This window comes from Corvus cornix, chromosome 7, assembly GCF_000738735.6.
Source record: "Corvus cornix cornix isolate S_Up_H32 chromosome 7, ASM73873v5, whole genome shotgun sequence".
NCBI classification, from domain to species: Eukaryota; Metazoa; Chordata; class Aves; order Passeriformes; family Corvidae; genus Corvus; species Corvus cornix.
The window spans coordinates 32286956-32301196 of record NC_046337.1 but is presented as its reverse complement, the minus strand read 5'-3'; the positions used below and the strand labels follow the sequence as shown (position 1 = coordinate 32301196).

Here is a 14241-nt window from a genome sequence, read left to right as displayed (position 1 = left end):
TGCATCTCTGACAATTATATACAACCAAACTGCAATTTAAAAGCCTTTGTCAAAGTAAAAGGTAATGTTTATTAACATGATTGAGGAATACATAACAAAAATATAAGCAGCTTAGTAATATATAATCAAAATAATCAGTATGGTAAATATATTTTAAACTGAAGGTTTTCATTCACAGGTGAAGAGTAGTTTACTTCACATTTCCATAAAAATCAAAGTTGCATTCTTTCAGGGATGATTTCCTCGCCCAGGGCCTTTACTGGCTGTTTCTTTCTTTTTTTCTTGATTTTTATTAATCTTCTTTCACCTTTTTTCTTATTTAATCCTAAAGGTAAAAGTAACAAAGTAAGATTAGAAGACATCCAAGATAATCCAAAATGAGAGACAAGGCTTGTTTCAATAAATCTTAAAAAAAAGAAAAAACCATTGTCTTACCTAAGGTCTTCATATGCCTGACCAATGCAAATTTGTCTTATTGCTGTTCTTTTACACTGTACTTACTGTCCTTCCTTCTCTCTCTAGCTCTGTGTCTCTCCTGATTTCCATTTTCACTTTTCTGAGACTTTCAACTTTTACATTTGATCAGGCCAATCATTACTACCAAAAGCGGCAAGAATGTTTTGACCCGCATGATATTTACCTTTTAACGATAGCGGGGGGCAGTATCACTTCCCATACCTTTCTTGCAGATCCTCAAACATGACTTTCTGGAGACGAAATTATTCTCATTCCCACCACAACCACTGTAGCTAAATGGACGACACCTTCCAGTCGAGTAGTTGTAGAAAAATCTCAACTCTTTGGCTCTGCAAAGTCCTCTGTCCATAGGGGTCATGCACAAAGAAGGGATAGGAGGCGGTTCTGGAAGTACCAAGAAAAACAAGGTGACACACAGCACTGCAGGGTTTCAGTTTTATGTCAATATTATTTGGAATTTATGTGAAATTTGCTGGCCAATTTAATTCTGACCTCCTGAAAATCCAAGATACTTGACATAAGCATCTTTTTATGATTACAAAAAATACCATAGTAAAATGTCATTCTGTCTTTGAATTGCCAGCAAAAGCTTACCTGAAAGCTATACCTTTACCTGTATGCTTAGTGGTAAAATTGCTGTTTCTGCTGTAGGAGAGAGCACACAACTTCACGTTGAGGAGTTTCAAGTGAAGCATTTTGTAGAAAGGGAAGTGAGATAAATTAAATGTGGACAGCTTTAAAAATATGGTGAATATTTCTAATAATTAATGGAGCAAATCCCTGCTACACATTCTGAAATCAAGTAGAAGGTAAAAGTACCCAGCATTTCCAATGTAAGATTCAATACCTCAGTGTTGGGTTTTTTGAATGACTACAGAAAACTAGACCTAAGTAACAGGGTCTATCAGGAACCATTGAGCAGTTATAAAAACACAGCTTGTAACTTGCAGAATAAAAGAGTACTGAATGTGAAGAATAAGTGTGCAAATTAATGGAGATGCTGGTGTGTTAGTGCTGCTGTCAGCATTTTACCATTCCGAGGAGATGCTGGTGGTTTGTTCCTTCAGGGTCATTGCAAGTGAGAGTTTGAGAACTGAAACACTGGAGATGAGCCTGAGGTAGCCAAAGGACCTGGGCACTGGAACACGTTCAAGAAGCAAATCCATGCTAGAATTCCCAAACCTGGAAGAACTATATCATCTATCACCCCAGAGTGACTAATACACAAAATTGGAACTGATAAAATTGCTGCACAGGCTGCAAGAAGCTGAATGGGAGCCATTATATCATCAGTTATTTGGGACCCAAAAGAGCACCATTTTCCTTCAGGATGCAGCAGAATTGAGGTAGCTGGGATCTGAATGCATAAATGCAAATATGAAGCCAGTCAGATGGAAGTCTTGAAGATACATAGCCACAGAGAAGTGGTTCAGTGGAAAAGCAAAGTAAAAATTTGAGAAATCATTTGGGTTACAGCAAAGCTGAAGATATCCTGTGGTCACAAAAGTGGGAAGCAGATCAGTCGCTGAAAGCAAGAAGTTATGTATTAACCTGGGCAATTCGGGAGGCTGACAAAATCTCCAAAAAGCACATGCTACCTCTTAGGTGTCTTAGACATAGCACACCTGCTAAAAGAAAGGTTCATCTGACGTGTATAACAGCTGAACTGGTGTGGTGAAAAAGTATGGAAAACTGCTGGGAAAGGAATAGAATGGTGTGTTAGCAACATCATATGATTAAAAAAAATCCTGAAATTCAAAAACCGAGTAATGAGTTGCTTTTTTGAGATAGACTAAGTTAGTTTCAAGTTATAAAATGAGAACCCCTTGATTTCTTTTTATAACTGTGACATTATTAGAAGTCTAAGTTTCACTCTGGGTCCAGAGTTGAAGTCCAGAATGTGATAAAATCTATATTAAACCTACTGGGGTTTTTAAATGAAGTTGGTAATTAAATTAACTAAGGCAATGCTTTTGGTACTGCTCTGAGAACTCGAGCCTGGAACTAATTTCATCTCTCTCTAGCTGGAGAGGATGTTAGTTTTCAAAGCGTATGTCCAGCATAGTTTACATATTTTAACCTGCTAATTTCTGAACCTACAAAGAACAGAGCAGAAAGGTTTGCCAGTGAGGAAAGGGCCAAACAGCACAGGTTTGTTAATTATATCAGTGAGTTTAAATATGTAATTAAATTTGTAATGTAAATTACTTATCTGTCATGTAGGATTCTCTAGTGAGTCCACAGTCCCCTCATGAAGGAGTTCTCACAATGACTGCAAGATTTGGGGAACCATGGAGCCAGTGATGAGGTAAACAAGGACTGCCTGTGTATGTACAGTGCACAGAGAGGCAGCCAAGTGCTATTCAGAATCCCTCTTGTACTCTTCCCAAAAATTATGTTATTCCTTGCCTATATCGTTGTGAGATAAATGCCGCAAAAATCAAACACTGTTCTTGCTTATCTTCAAAATATCTGCATGTTCTTCACTCTCACAGAAGCAATCACCCCATGAAGAAAACCTCCTAATTTTGCCATTTAGAGCCATTTTTTTACAACAAACCAGTATTTTAAAATAAAACCTAAATAACTTATCATAATTTCCTCTCTGCTGAAGACCATAAAAGTTAAGAATTGATTTGAATATACAGATCACCAAAAGACTTGACTTCAGGTAAGCATAAAACATTCCCTGTGTCATACCCAGCATATCTATTGGCAGGACAATCTGAAAGCCTGTGAGGCAGTGTGTAAACAATGTCACTGGAACATGAAAGCAGGTGAGTTGTCCCTGTTCAGCTCCAGCTCCTAATGCTGTATTTGTGGATGTGATGGAACAGTAAGCTGAGCTATTATGCCTATTGAGTTTCTCTCCCAAATGTTTCCATTTTACAACCTCATTTTTCTGAGAGTTGTTGAAAGGTTTTCTCTCCTGTTTTTTCTATGAAGAAAAAAAGATAATGAAAGAAGTGAAAATCCCACAAACAGCAAAACTACATAAAAAAGAAGAGATACACATTGTATGGTTTAAGATTCAATTCTTATAATACAGCCCTTTCTTGAATCCCATCCCCCTGAGGTATAAACAGATAGCATAATCATAACTTCAGAATCTCTGAAAAAGGCACACAGACTCACATTTATCAGAAATAACCCCAACTCTGCATTGCAACAATAATCCTTATTCCTCAGGCTTTGCAGGGCTTGTGTGACAATGGACCGCTAATTAATCACAGTACAAAACAAGTTTGAAATTATCTTGGGAGGAAAGGGAATGCAGTGAGCACTATTACTCTCTAGACACAAGTGTGTGATGTTCATGAAGCTTCAGATTTATTACCAGATTTTTGGTATGTGCAGACTTCAGCTCCTCATTTATGATTGCAGCAAAGCGAAAATAAAAGAATCTTCAAGTGGACAGGCTATTACAAAAATAACGACTCATCTGCACTTGAAAATACTCCATAGGTATAAATTGGTGCAGATCCATTAAAGTAAAAAGAACTGTGCCAATTTATATCAGCAAAAGATGACCCTGACTCTGTACTGAGAGTGCTGACAGGACCTGCATCTGTGTGCTATTCCAAATTCGCTGAGCTGAAAATTGACTTTTGATCCTGTCTCCCACTTAAATCTCACAAATCAAATGTAGGTATAGCACTTGCAATTTTCTACCATGGATCACATAAAATGAAAGCTTTGATTCTTAGCCTCACTTTTTCTTAGTTTTCACAGAATAAAAGTTATTATAGTTTTTTTTTTTTTACCAGAGTAAGACCAGAACAATCTTCAATTCCTGCAGAAACTTCATCGCTGAGCATGCTAGAAGCTTCATGTCTGTATCCATGGTTTGCTTTATTTGGCCATAGAACAGTTTAATTTTCTGAAGATCAAGAACTATGTTCTAAATCTAATAATCTGATATTGTTACCAAGTTACACATACCAACAACACTTTTTTTCCTTGAAATCAAGATGAAATACAATGTCAGTTGTGAGGTGAGGTATTCTATAAGAGGCAACTCCTTGTAATTTTTTTTTCATGTTTTAATGTAAATTAACTAAATTATATTTAATTTTTTAAATAGTCATTGAAAAAGATATGTAGCCAGGCCGATATACATACAAAATAGGTATCACAATGGCAGATCAGCCACTTTGCCTGTGCTTGAGGACATGGTCATTAGCCACTTCATCCCAAACAGTTCACCTTGATCCTCACCTCATGTGTAACGTCAAATTCTTGTCCCTCCCAAAAGGTTACAGAGAGTTACACTGCACATTTGTGTGACATGTCTCTGCCTTGGAACTGCACTTTATAGCTGTGCCTCTAGAAACAGCAGCAGTGGAGACAATGTTCTCCATGTCTCTGTGGAGAAATCAGCCATTGGCTTTGGCCACACCCTTGCCTTCCTCTCTAGTGGGATTGCACAAAAGCACATGATTTTAGCCCATTCCAGCAGCCTGAAGGGTGCAAGCTAATAAACAAAATAGGAGCAGGAGGCTGGATGAGGCAGACAAGTGCAAGACAAAGGTTATACAGTAGGGAAGAACGTGTTGGGTCTTCAGACTTTCCACTGAAATTCACTAGTCCTTCTAAGGCTGTGCTCCCCACCCGACCCATTCTGCTACACTGACTCTTTGTTCCATCCAGTCTTCAATTCTCTCTTACCCTCACCTCTCACTCTCAAATGCTGCTGAGCAGGAAAATTCCCTATTGCTGACACAATCAATCCCCCTTCCATTTCCTCTGAGAAAACATAGTGAATCATGCTCCTTTCCTGGTATAGGTTAGCTGTTTTGAGGAGTCAGGCATTCATATTATGACTAAAAACTTTCAGGGAATGTTCATGTACCTCCTGCCCCTAGACTTATTACCAGACATGATGTAATTCAAATAGTTTTCAGGAAAATAGGTTGGCAAAACCTTTACTGTTTTATATTCATTCATTTAAATAACAGAGTGCATTGATGCTTTGTATGTGGTAAACAAACAATACAACTGTACAAAAACCTACGTCAAACCAGCAGTGCATGTGGATTATAGTGCAGGCAAAAAATAGAGTACAACACACATTCATGCTTTATTAGACGTTCCATTCTAAGCAAAGAGCACAGGAATGCCACCTACACACCTGTTACCGTACAGATCATATAAAATGCAAAAACCTTAGCGAGTGTCTACGTCATCACTCAGTCCTCAAAAGTACAAGTAAGTGCAAATGCAAAAAACCAACATAAATACTTGGTGAGAATGCTCAGGCTCTTTCCAACTGTTTGTTGTTTCCTCTTGCACAACTGTGGATCATAAAAATGACAGGCCTCAAATTCAATCACCCTGTACAGTGTGAGCAAGCACCAGCCATCTACAGTGGACAGTGTCCAGCTGCTGATACTGTTAAAACCTATCCCTCCTCAGTAAAGGTCCAGAGTCTCATTTGCATTATAATACATAGTGCAAAAATACCTTGGAGCCACATTTTCAATTAATTCATACTCACTGTGATTATACTCAACCAGAAACTGAGTTTAATATGATCACAGTGAAAATTAAAACATTATGGTATTAAATATATTATACTATGCCATAATCTAAAATCCAAATATCATTCTTTTTTAAGGGGTAAAAGGAATTTAAACCACTTGCCTATTAGTTCCTCACAAAAAGTATTCATTTTGATTGAAAGAATTCTGCATCACTGCTTTTGCTCTTTGTGTTAATCAGACCTTTAGGAAGTGCACACTTTTCAAAGAGAACAAGATGTGGTCAGTCTTCCACTTCCTGATATTTATGAAAGATCTGTAAGTGGCAATATATTCCTTTGCTTTGACTTTCCCTGCTAATCAAATCCTTTGGCAAAGATGAAAGCCCATTCTTTAGTCTCAGATATGTCAGAAAACTTGTTGAAATGGAAAAGCAATCCATATAAAAGACTGAGAGATAAAAACTGCAAAAAATAATTCTTACCAAAAAAAATGGGGAACTGGTTGCGCTCCTCCTTTGGGGAACTACTGTTCAGGGCATTGGACTTCTCATCTGGAGCAGTTGGCAACAAATTAACTAAAAGAAAAAAAAAGAGGGAGTTGGTGTGAAACAGTCAATGATGGGATATGTAGACACATCCAAGCTCTGAAAATCAGCTGTGATTGGTACCTGTTGGCCCTGCTCAATGCCACTACTGATGCCAGTTGCCAGGCAACATCTCTAAGTCCCAAAAGCATAGGAAAATGAAGTTGCTGAAACAATTTTGCAGTGGGTTCCTTTTTCTTCCTTAATTTTACTGATGTAAGATTTAGATCATACACAGCTTGGTAAGGCTATTTTTATATTACCAGCAGACATTCTAACCTTTGTAATTGTAAGCCTTTTTCAAAATATGTATTGCTGGCAAGAAAGCAGGTCTGAAGCTACTTTTAATGTTAATGACTTCCCTGTGCTCAGGTATTTCAACTGACATACATGTCTTCAAATAAATGGGAAAATCAAGGAGCATTTAAGGGTTAACTATAAACAACAACAGAAAATTCTTACTAAAAATCCCAGGAGACCGGCTGGGTTCTTCTGCTGGGGAACTACTGTTCACAGTGTTGGGATGCTCTTCTGCTGCAACAGTTGGCAATAAATTTGCTAAATTAAAAAACAAAAAAGGAAATGAAAACTATTCAGGAAAAAAAAAACCCCAAAAATTAGTATCAATGATTCAATACCTCAAAAATAAAAACTTTGATCTATTTAGACCATGGCAACAGCCCCTAACACTCTCTTCTTGGGTGTTAATGCAAATTTACATGGTGTTATTTTAGACTAAAGTCATGAAAAAGAATATTCTGCAGCTTTTAGTCCAGAAGGTTAAAGTGGTATCATGGCCCAGGAAGAAATGCTTCAGCAAAAGTTGGGGAAATGCTCTATATTTACAGTTAAAAAAAAAAAATCTTTAAAAAGAAGCATAGTGGGTCCTTTCTACTTTAAGTGTGAATAAGCTTGAGTTCCCTTTGCCAAAATGACAGCTTATGAAACAGTGCTGGAAAAAGGCCCACTAGAGACAAGCAAGATAAAAAGGTCTGGAGGCTCTTGATGGGAAGATGTGTTTGCCTTATGAATAAAATGATGCATGTTGTGAGGGGAGAGGAGTTCCAAAGGTTACTGTACCCTGATGTAGAACAATTCATTGGAACGAGTAGGACAAGGAAGCAAATGGCTGCTCTGTGGTCAGTCTAAATGGCTTTTGTAGCCTAAGCTGCACAGCCAAATCATTCTGAGGGGACACACAGGTGTCCCATGAATCTTTGGTGGGGAGCTAGCAATACACAGTAAGTTAAATATTCCTATATGGGCACCTCTTGTCATTTCAAGACTTGGTTTGAAAAGAGTATGTGCAGACCTATGGGTTAAAAGCATATATTAGTGTTTTATGGTATTATAAAGCCAAACAGATGGCAGATTTTAGGTCAACTGTCATGAGAAAAGTAAAAAAGTAGGAGTCCTAATTTTATATAATTATATAGTAATATTCCCTAAATAGTACCTACCATTTTTTACTTCATAATTTACATTTTGGTATTTATATTTAAAAATATGTATAGTTATTGCAAATTTCATATATAAAGTACTGCCACCTCAGGGCACCCAAAATTGCCTTTTTTATGTGCAAAATACCTTCAAAACACACCATTTTTTATTCAAGAGTAAAAACTAAGAGTGATAAAAACAGCAACTTACAGTTTTCTTGGCAGGTACTCTGGCACTCCTCCAAACTCCTGAAGTTGTTCTGGTTTCCTAGGCACCCACCATACTTGAATGCTTCACACAATTTTGTCTCTTTGTTGTAGAAGTACCTGGTAAAATAGCCTCGGCAGATTCCAGGGTCTTGGTCGTGGAAGCAGAAGTCAGGCTTTCCTAGAAACAATGCTAAATGATGAGCAGGGTGGGTGAAGAAAAAAACCAAAACGCATCCCAAGACAACAACAGAACTGGAGGGAGTTTACAAAATAAACCTGCGACTTTGGGCTAAAGGCCAACTATAAAATAACTGCTGCTTTATTGTGCTGCTTTTGTTCTATATGTAACACTGCAATATTACACTGGAGCATTATAGGGATTGTCTTGCTCTGTTCAAGTAGCCAGTAAATTACATCTTGAAAAATGACAACTAATGATTCCTTTAAAGTTCCAAAACATTTAACCTCTAAGTTGAAAATTAGCTTTTACTCCGATTTAAAAGAAGATCTGAATCTCAGCTGGATCATGCGCACCTATACACATCCTTGTTATTTATGTTTCAGTCAATGTTAATGTGAATTATACACAAAGCAATAGTCAAACAAAAGAAAAAAGGAACGAGTTTTAAAACAGAACAGGTAAAAATCTAGCAGTGCATTTTGTCTAGGGCAGTTTATCCTTATAAAAGGATACTGGAAACAGGGAGACAAAGCAGCTGTTCTACGAATTTTCAGTCCCAGTTCTGAGTTTGCAATCTGTAACTACAATATCAACCAAGAAAAAGTTAACAAATGAATATTGCATAATTTGACTGAATATCACAGTGTGATATCACATCCTCTGGCAGGGAAGAAAAGCACATAGCCATATGATAATCCCCAAAAGTCAACCTCTCACCGTATTCAGTTTTTTCTTAAAATTGTGTACTTAAAATCATGGTAACAATAATGAAATATATGTGGAGGAATTCTCTGATTCTTGCTAATAGATATTTTGAAATATGATTCTTGTCTGAGCTGACTTGCAGAAGAAAGTCTATTTAACCCCCACATAAGAAAATCGTATCAGATATGACATATAAAGGCCTTGCTTAGCTGTGAAAATTCACAAAATATTGATACTAAAACAGTGTGCAGTGGGCTGCCATTTTATAAAAATTGGTATAGAACAATTACTTTGAAGTTCCTAACATTTTAGAAGTAGATTATAAAGTTGCAAAGAAGTTAATCCTATTACACCTATTTTAGCTAGGTATATATTAAAATCCATTGCTAGAACAAGATTATTATTAAAGGAAATTGATGCACATCTTGATTTTATATAAAATATTATAATAGCTCATAACTAGTGTTTTTCTAAGAATTAATTGGCAATATATTGAATTTCAATTTTTATAACACTTCGTGAACAGTGAAAAATGATTTTCAGAGATCACATGCAAAATTAAATCACTAAAATATTCTTGCATAAAGCAACCAAATCAACTGTTTTAAGCATTCCTGAATAGCTTAATCTTGATTCTTCATTACAAATTTCATTCTCTGCCAGTAAGTGCAATCCACAGTTCAGATGTTGCACCTTTCTTACTACGCAAATGCATTGATGTACACAGACTTAGAAAAGTAAGCTCACATAGAGCAATAAATATGAGAAATATGACATGATGTGCTTTCAACACAGGGAACAAAGGTGAGACAGGTATGTAGACACAGAGCAGCAAGACTCCACCAGAGGAGTATCTGTTCCATACACCTTCTGCTAGGAGCTCACAGACAACAGGAGCTAAAGAAAAAATTCTCTCATCAAACATTGCACAGTACTGTGAAATAAAAGAAAGAGATTATTAGACAGCTATTAACTGAAAAGGGAAGGCAGATAAAAATAAGGGTATGCAAAGTAGAATACAAGATTATGACTGACTCTTAAAAACAGATGTCCTTCATTTACAATATTCTTATATTAAAATGTTTCTTGCAGGTTCTTGCAAATGAAATTAAGTCCAAATTAGTTGAGCTCACAGCTAACTTTTATAGCCACTTTTGAAGAGAGAGTTCATGAAAGCAATATAATCCTAATCATACAAAGCAGTATTATACTTCTAAATGCCACATCTTTCTCCAGGGACTTGATATTCAAGACTACGTTAGTGGAAACAATAGTACAAGTGCAATAACGCTAATGATAGCCACGAGCTGAATCTTACAGGATGTGTTCCAGTTTGTCGTTAAAAGCAGGGAGCTAGGGTCAGCCCTTAAAGGAAGTAGTGCCAAAGGCTGCAGCATCTGTGGAAAATCAACTTTAGTAACTTCCACAGTATAGTCACGATTTTTTAAAAAACACATTAAGAATTGAAAAGACAGTAGAAAACAGGAAAAGAAAACCATAATCTCCTATGAAAGTATTCCAAATACCATTCTGCAAAGATAGATGATTTGATTACAAACATCTATTTCAAACTGTATGTGCAAATACTCACATTTCTGCAAGCTGCTAAATGCACAACAATTCAGGAAGTCATGAGTGGAAGGAGAGATGAAGGAGAGTAAGCAGGAAAAGAGGAGCTGACTTGTAAAAAAATGTATTCAAGTCTGTGTTTGGGGAGCTCTGGCTGCCCACAGTGAGCCCCATCCAGGTGAGTTTCCAATGTGCAAGGAGAAAAGGTAGAGTAAATCTTCACAAGCTCTACTCTGAGTGTCAAACTGAAATATCCTCATTAGGAACATCAGTTTCCTCAACAGACCAACAGTGTTTCAGTAAGGGACTCTCAATACTTTAGCACTGGCTATTTTGGACGTCTGAGGTATCAGGAATTTAAAGTTCTGTTAAAAGTCTGTCCCTTCAGGAATGGGAAATTTGCTCCCTTGTTTGATGTGCAATTAGGGGATCTGCCCTAACCTGTGGTAGCTCCTCCACAGCCAATGCTTAAAAAGTTCTGTTTCAGAGCAATTTTTTCCTATTTTTCTAAAAGTAGAGCAAGCATTTAGCTTGTTCTCAAAATACACAATAAGAGTTCCCCATCATGGCTGATTATACAATACTTGAATCTCTGCCAAGTCCCCCTTTTTACTGAAGAAAGAGAAAAGAATCATGATGTATTTTTTTTGTGGAGAGGTGATTGCCATCTTCAGTGACCACAGCTCTCCTCAAATTCTTTGATGAAGACAGAAGAAGATTCAGACTAAGAATTCACTTAAATCTGACATTGCTGTTTTTGTTAGAAGATAAATTATTTATGTATTGTTCCAAGCTAACAAAGAACATAATAAATCCCTTATTGCGGTAGAAGAATCTTAAATTACCATGTAAATATAATTACCTTTCTTAATTTTTGCTAACATCATCTTCTGAGGCAATTCTGCAAGATAAATAAAAATGAAAGTATTTAGCAAAAGCAGACATGTTAAGTCTCACCTGAGATACCAGTGTGCTTAGCAGTGACAGTGAGAACTGAGAGGCAAGAACACAGCATTTCTTCCTCTTTCTTTTTCTCTTTATTTGGGATGCAGCACAAAAATTTGTTCTGGAGAACTGAAGTATCATTTCCTTTGTATAAGAAGACCTGCTATAATGGAAACTTGAGGATATAGAAAGTACCGAAATCAAATTATGCTGATACTGAACTGAACAGGGAAATTACTCTTCTTGTTACTGGATCCAGAACCCTGTATCATACAATCTTACTCCTCAAAAGAGGAGTAAAGAGCAGACTAACAACCTCACTGCTGTAGCTACCGATATTGCTCATAGCTTTGGAGCTGACTGAGGGAGGCAGTAAGACTTCTCTCATCCTTATCCAATTCCATTTGCTCTGCCATGTAGGGCCTGAGTGAAGCTTTCCTTATGCAGGGGGGTATGATGACAACCTTGTCTGCATGGTTCTCTACGTGCACAATCTGCAGTGAAATTATTATCATTCTTAATGCAGGAGCCTGGGTTTTATTGTATCAGCTCAAGAAACTGGATATCTTAATTCAACCCCAAATTCCTTTTTAGAGATTGAAAACAAACCTTCTTCTCCTTGTAGGAGACTGTCTAATCATAAAACTGCAAAGGAGTCCAAAGGCAGAGCAGATCATGGAATGTCTGAGAAAGGCTGACAATATTTCGACAGCTGAGAGAAAGGTGGCCAGCAGCTTCTGGACTCTGCCTTAGTCACCTTATTTACATTGTTTCATAATTCTTGTTTTGTACTCTATTGCCCTTTTGTATCATAATTCTACTCTGGTTTTCTCTGGAAACCTGCCAATGTTATATTTTCAAAGCAAATCTATTGGGTAGAAATTCTGTCATGACACATTTCTCCTTCCACCTCTGGGACAATGCAGCTGTTACCCTTTAAAAAATATTAAAGACATGGCGTGCACTTCAGAGTGACATAGCATTTCTTTGAACAGATTTCCAGTTTTTCATATTAGTGGGAGGCTTGGCTCTCAGCATTTAAACCCATGACCTAAACTATGGACACGCATGTCAGGCCATTTTACTAATCTCACTCAGCTGTCCCCTTCAGGGCAAAATCAGCAATCATATTTTGCCATGTGATCTCTACTCTTCTGGCAGAGAAAAGGAAAATTTTATTGTGAGTTTATACAGACCTAGAATCTTTTAATCTCACTACCATCTCAACAGTGTCTTTTGCTTCTGGTTTCAGTCAAAAAGCCAAATCCACATATGAGTTGATTTCTTCTTTGTAAAAAAAGTGTATTTGTGAGTAGATCCACTCTAAATAATAGACATTCGAATTGCCATTGTGACCAGAACCATTTATCAGTAGGTATTTTCCCACAGTAGCAAGTTTAAGTAGCCTAAAATTTATATTCACTGCCTTGAAAATTAAGATCTTTGTGCTAGTGACGACATTTGTGATTATGCTCCCATCCAGTAAACAATGGAGGATATGAGCAAATTCCTCTCAGAAAGTACTTTTTCATTCCCTGAAGCTGTGAGAATTGGGCACAAGAAACAAAAAATGCAGCTGATTTCCAGGAAACTTGAGTCACAAGTAGGCATCTTGAATCTGAACCTTGTCTTGGAGAGCCTTAGAGTGGCCAACCTGCAGCTGGGCTCTCTGAACTCTGTTGTACTGACTTCAATCTATTCTGTCAGCTGCCTTATTGATTCCAAAATGTTAAAAAGTTATCCCAATCTGGTAATTCACTCATGTTGGCTCATTTATTCTTGTATTTGTGCTGAATATTGAAAATAAAAAACTTTGACTATTCACATTATTTCTTCTGAATGTTGTATTAGATAGCTTCCCTTGAGCTTATTTTTATCAATATTGGTCTTTGCATTCTTCACAGTAATAATTTTGTATTTCAGATTCTTCTTTGTTTTGAAGCACTTTTGTCTCACTCATATTCTCTCTTCAGACTGATCTCTACAGTCACTAAATAGTGATCTTCCAACAGCAACAAATACTGGAAATGTAAGTAAGATGAATACAACTACAAACTACAAGACTGCACAGAGATCTAGATTTAACAAAAAGAATTCACAGAATTATATGGGGTTTTGCTGAATTATGTTAGCAAAAGGGATTAACTTAATAATTTACTTTGCTTTATGCCTGATGGTCTGCAGCACACTGTATGTGAGACCAAACCCTTTTATCTGCTGTCATCCATTCAGAGAATACAGAGATAATGGCCCTTTTTTGCTTCTCTTCCTCCAAGCAGATCCAGCTCTTGGAGAGTAATGGGTCACTGTTATTCATACACAGAAAACTGTTCTTGGGCTGAGTACCAACATGTGGGCACACTAAGCCAGTTCTCATTTTAAATAACTTTCAGTTTTATACTATAGAGTTATGCCAGATATATGCCAGTACAGGATTTGGTCTAGAAGGTCTGTTCCAGATCCAACATTTGTGTCAGAATCAAAGTAACACTGGGTGCCTTCCAACTCAGCTTATTCTGTGATTCTGTGAAAACAGGAGCATTAGACTGAAAAAATAATGTGATAAATCTTTGCTCATGACACCTGATTATGACTTTTGGGCACTTCATTCCAAATTCTGCATCTATTGACCCTGCCTTTCCCCTTTTG

General features: G+C 37.0%; 1 protein-coding gene across 6 annotated transcripts in view; it reads right to left on the bottom strand.

The window, feature by feature from the left end:
* Positions 1-49: 49 nt before the first annotated feature.
* Positions 50-14241, bottom strand: part of TFPI (tissue factor pathway inhibitor) — a 177109-nt gene continuing 162917 nt past the window's right edge. For 5 of the 6 annotated variants that reach the window (XM_039554869.1, XM_019290501.2, XM_019290500.2 and 2 more), the window contains 6 exons: positions 11510-11548; positions 8194-8370; positions 7006-7101; positions 6442-6534; positions 679-861; positions 50-325 (listed from right to left, as the gene is read on the bottom strand). In XM_039554869.1, coding sequence (XP_039410803.1) covers positions 213-325; positions 679-861; positions 6442-6534; positions 7006-7101; positions 8194-8370; positions 11510-11548 — 701 coding nt within the window. In that variant the 3' untranslated portion in view covers positions 50-212. Of the gene's footprint in view, positions 326-640; positions 862-6441; positions 6535-7005; positions 7102-8193; positions 8371-11509; positions 11549-14241 lie in introns of all 6 variants that reach the window. The other variant, XM_019290504.2, reaches the window with a different exon arrangement.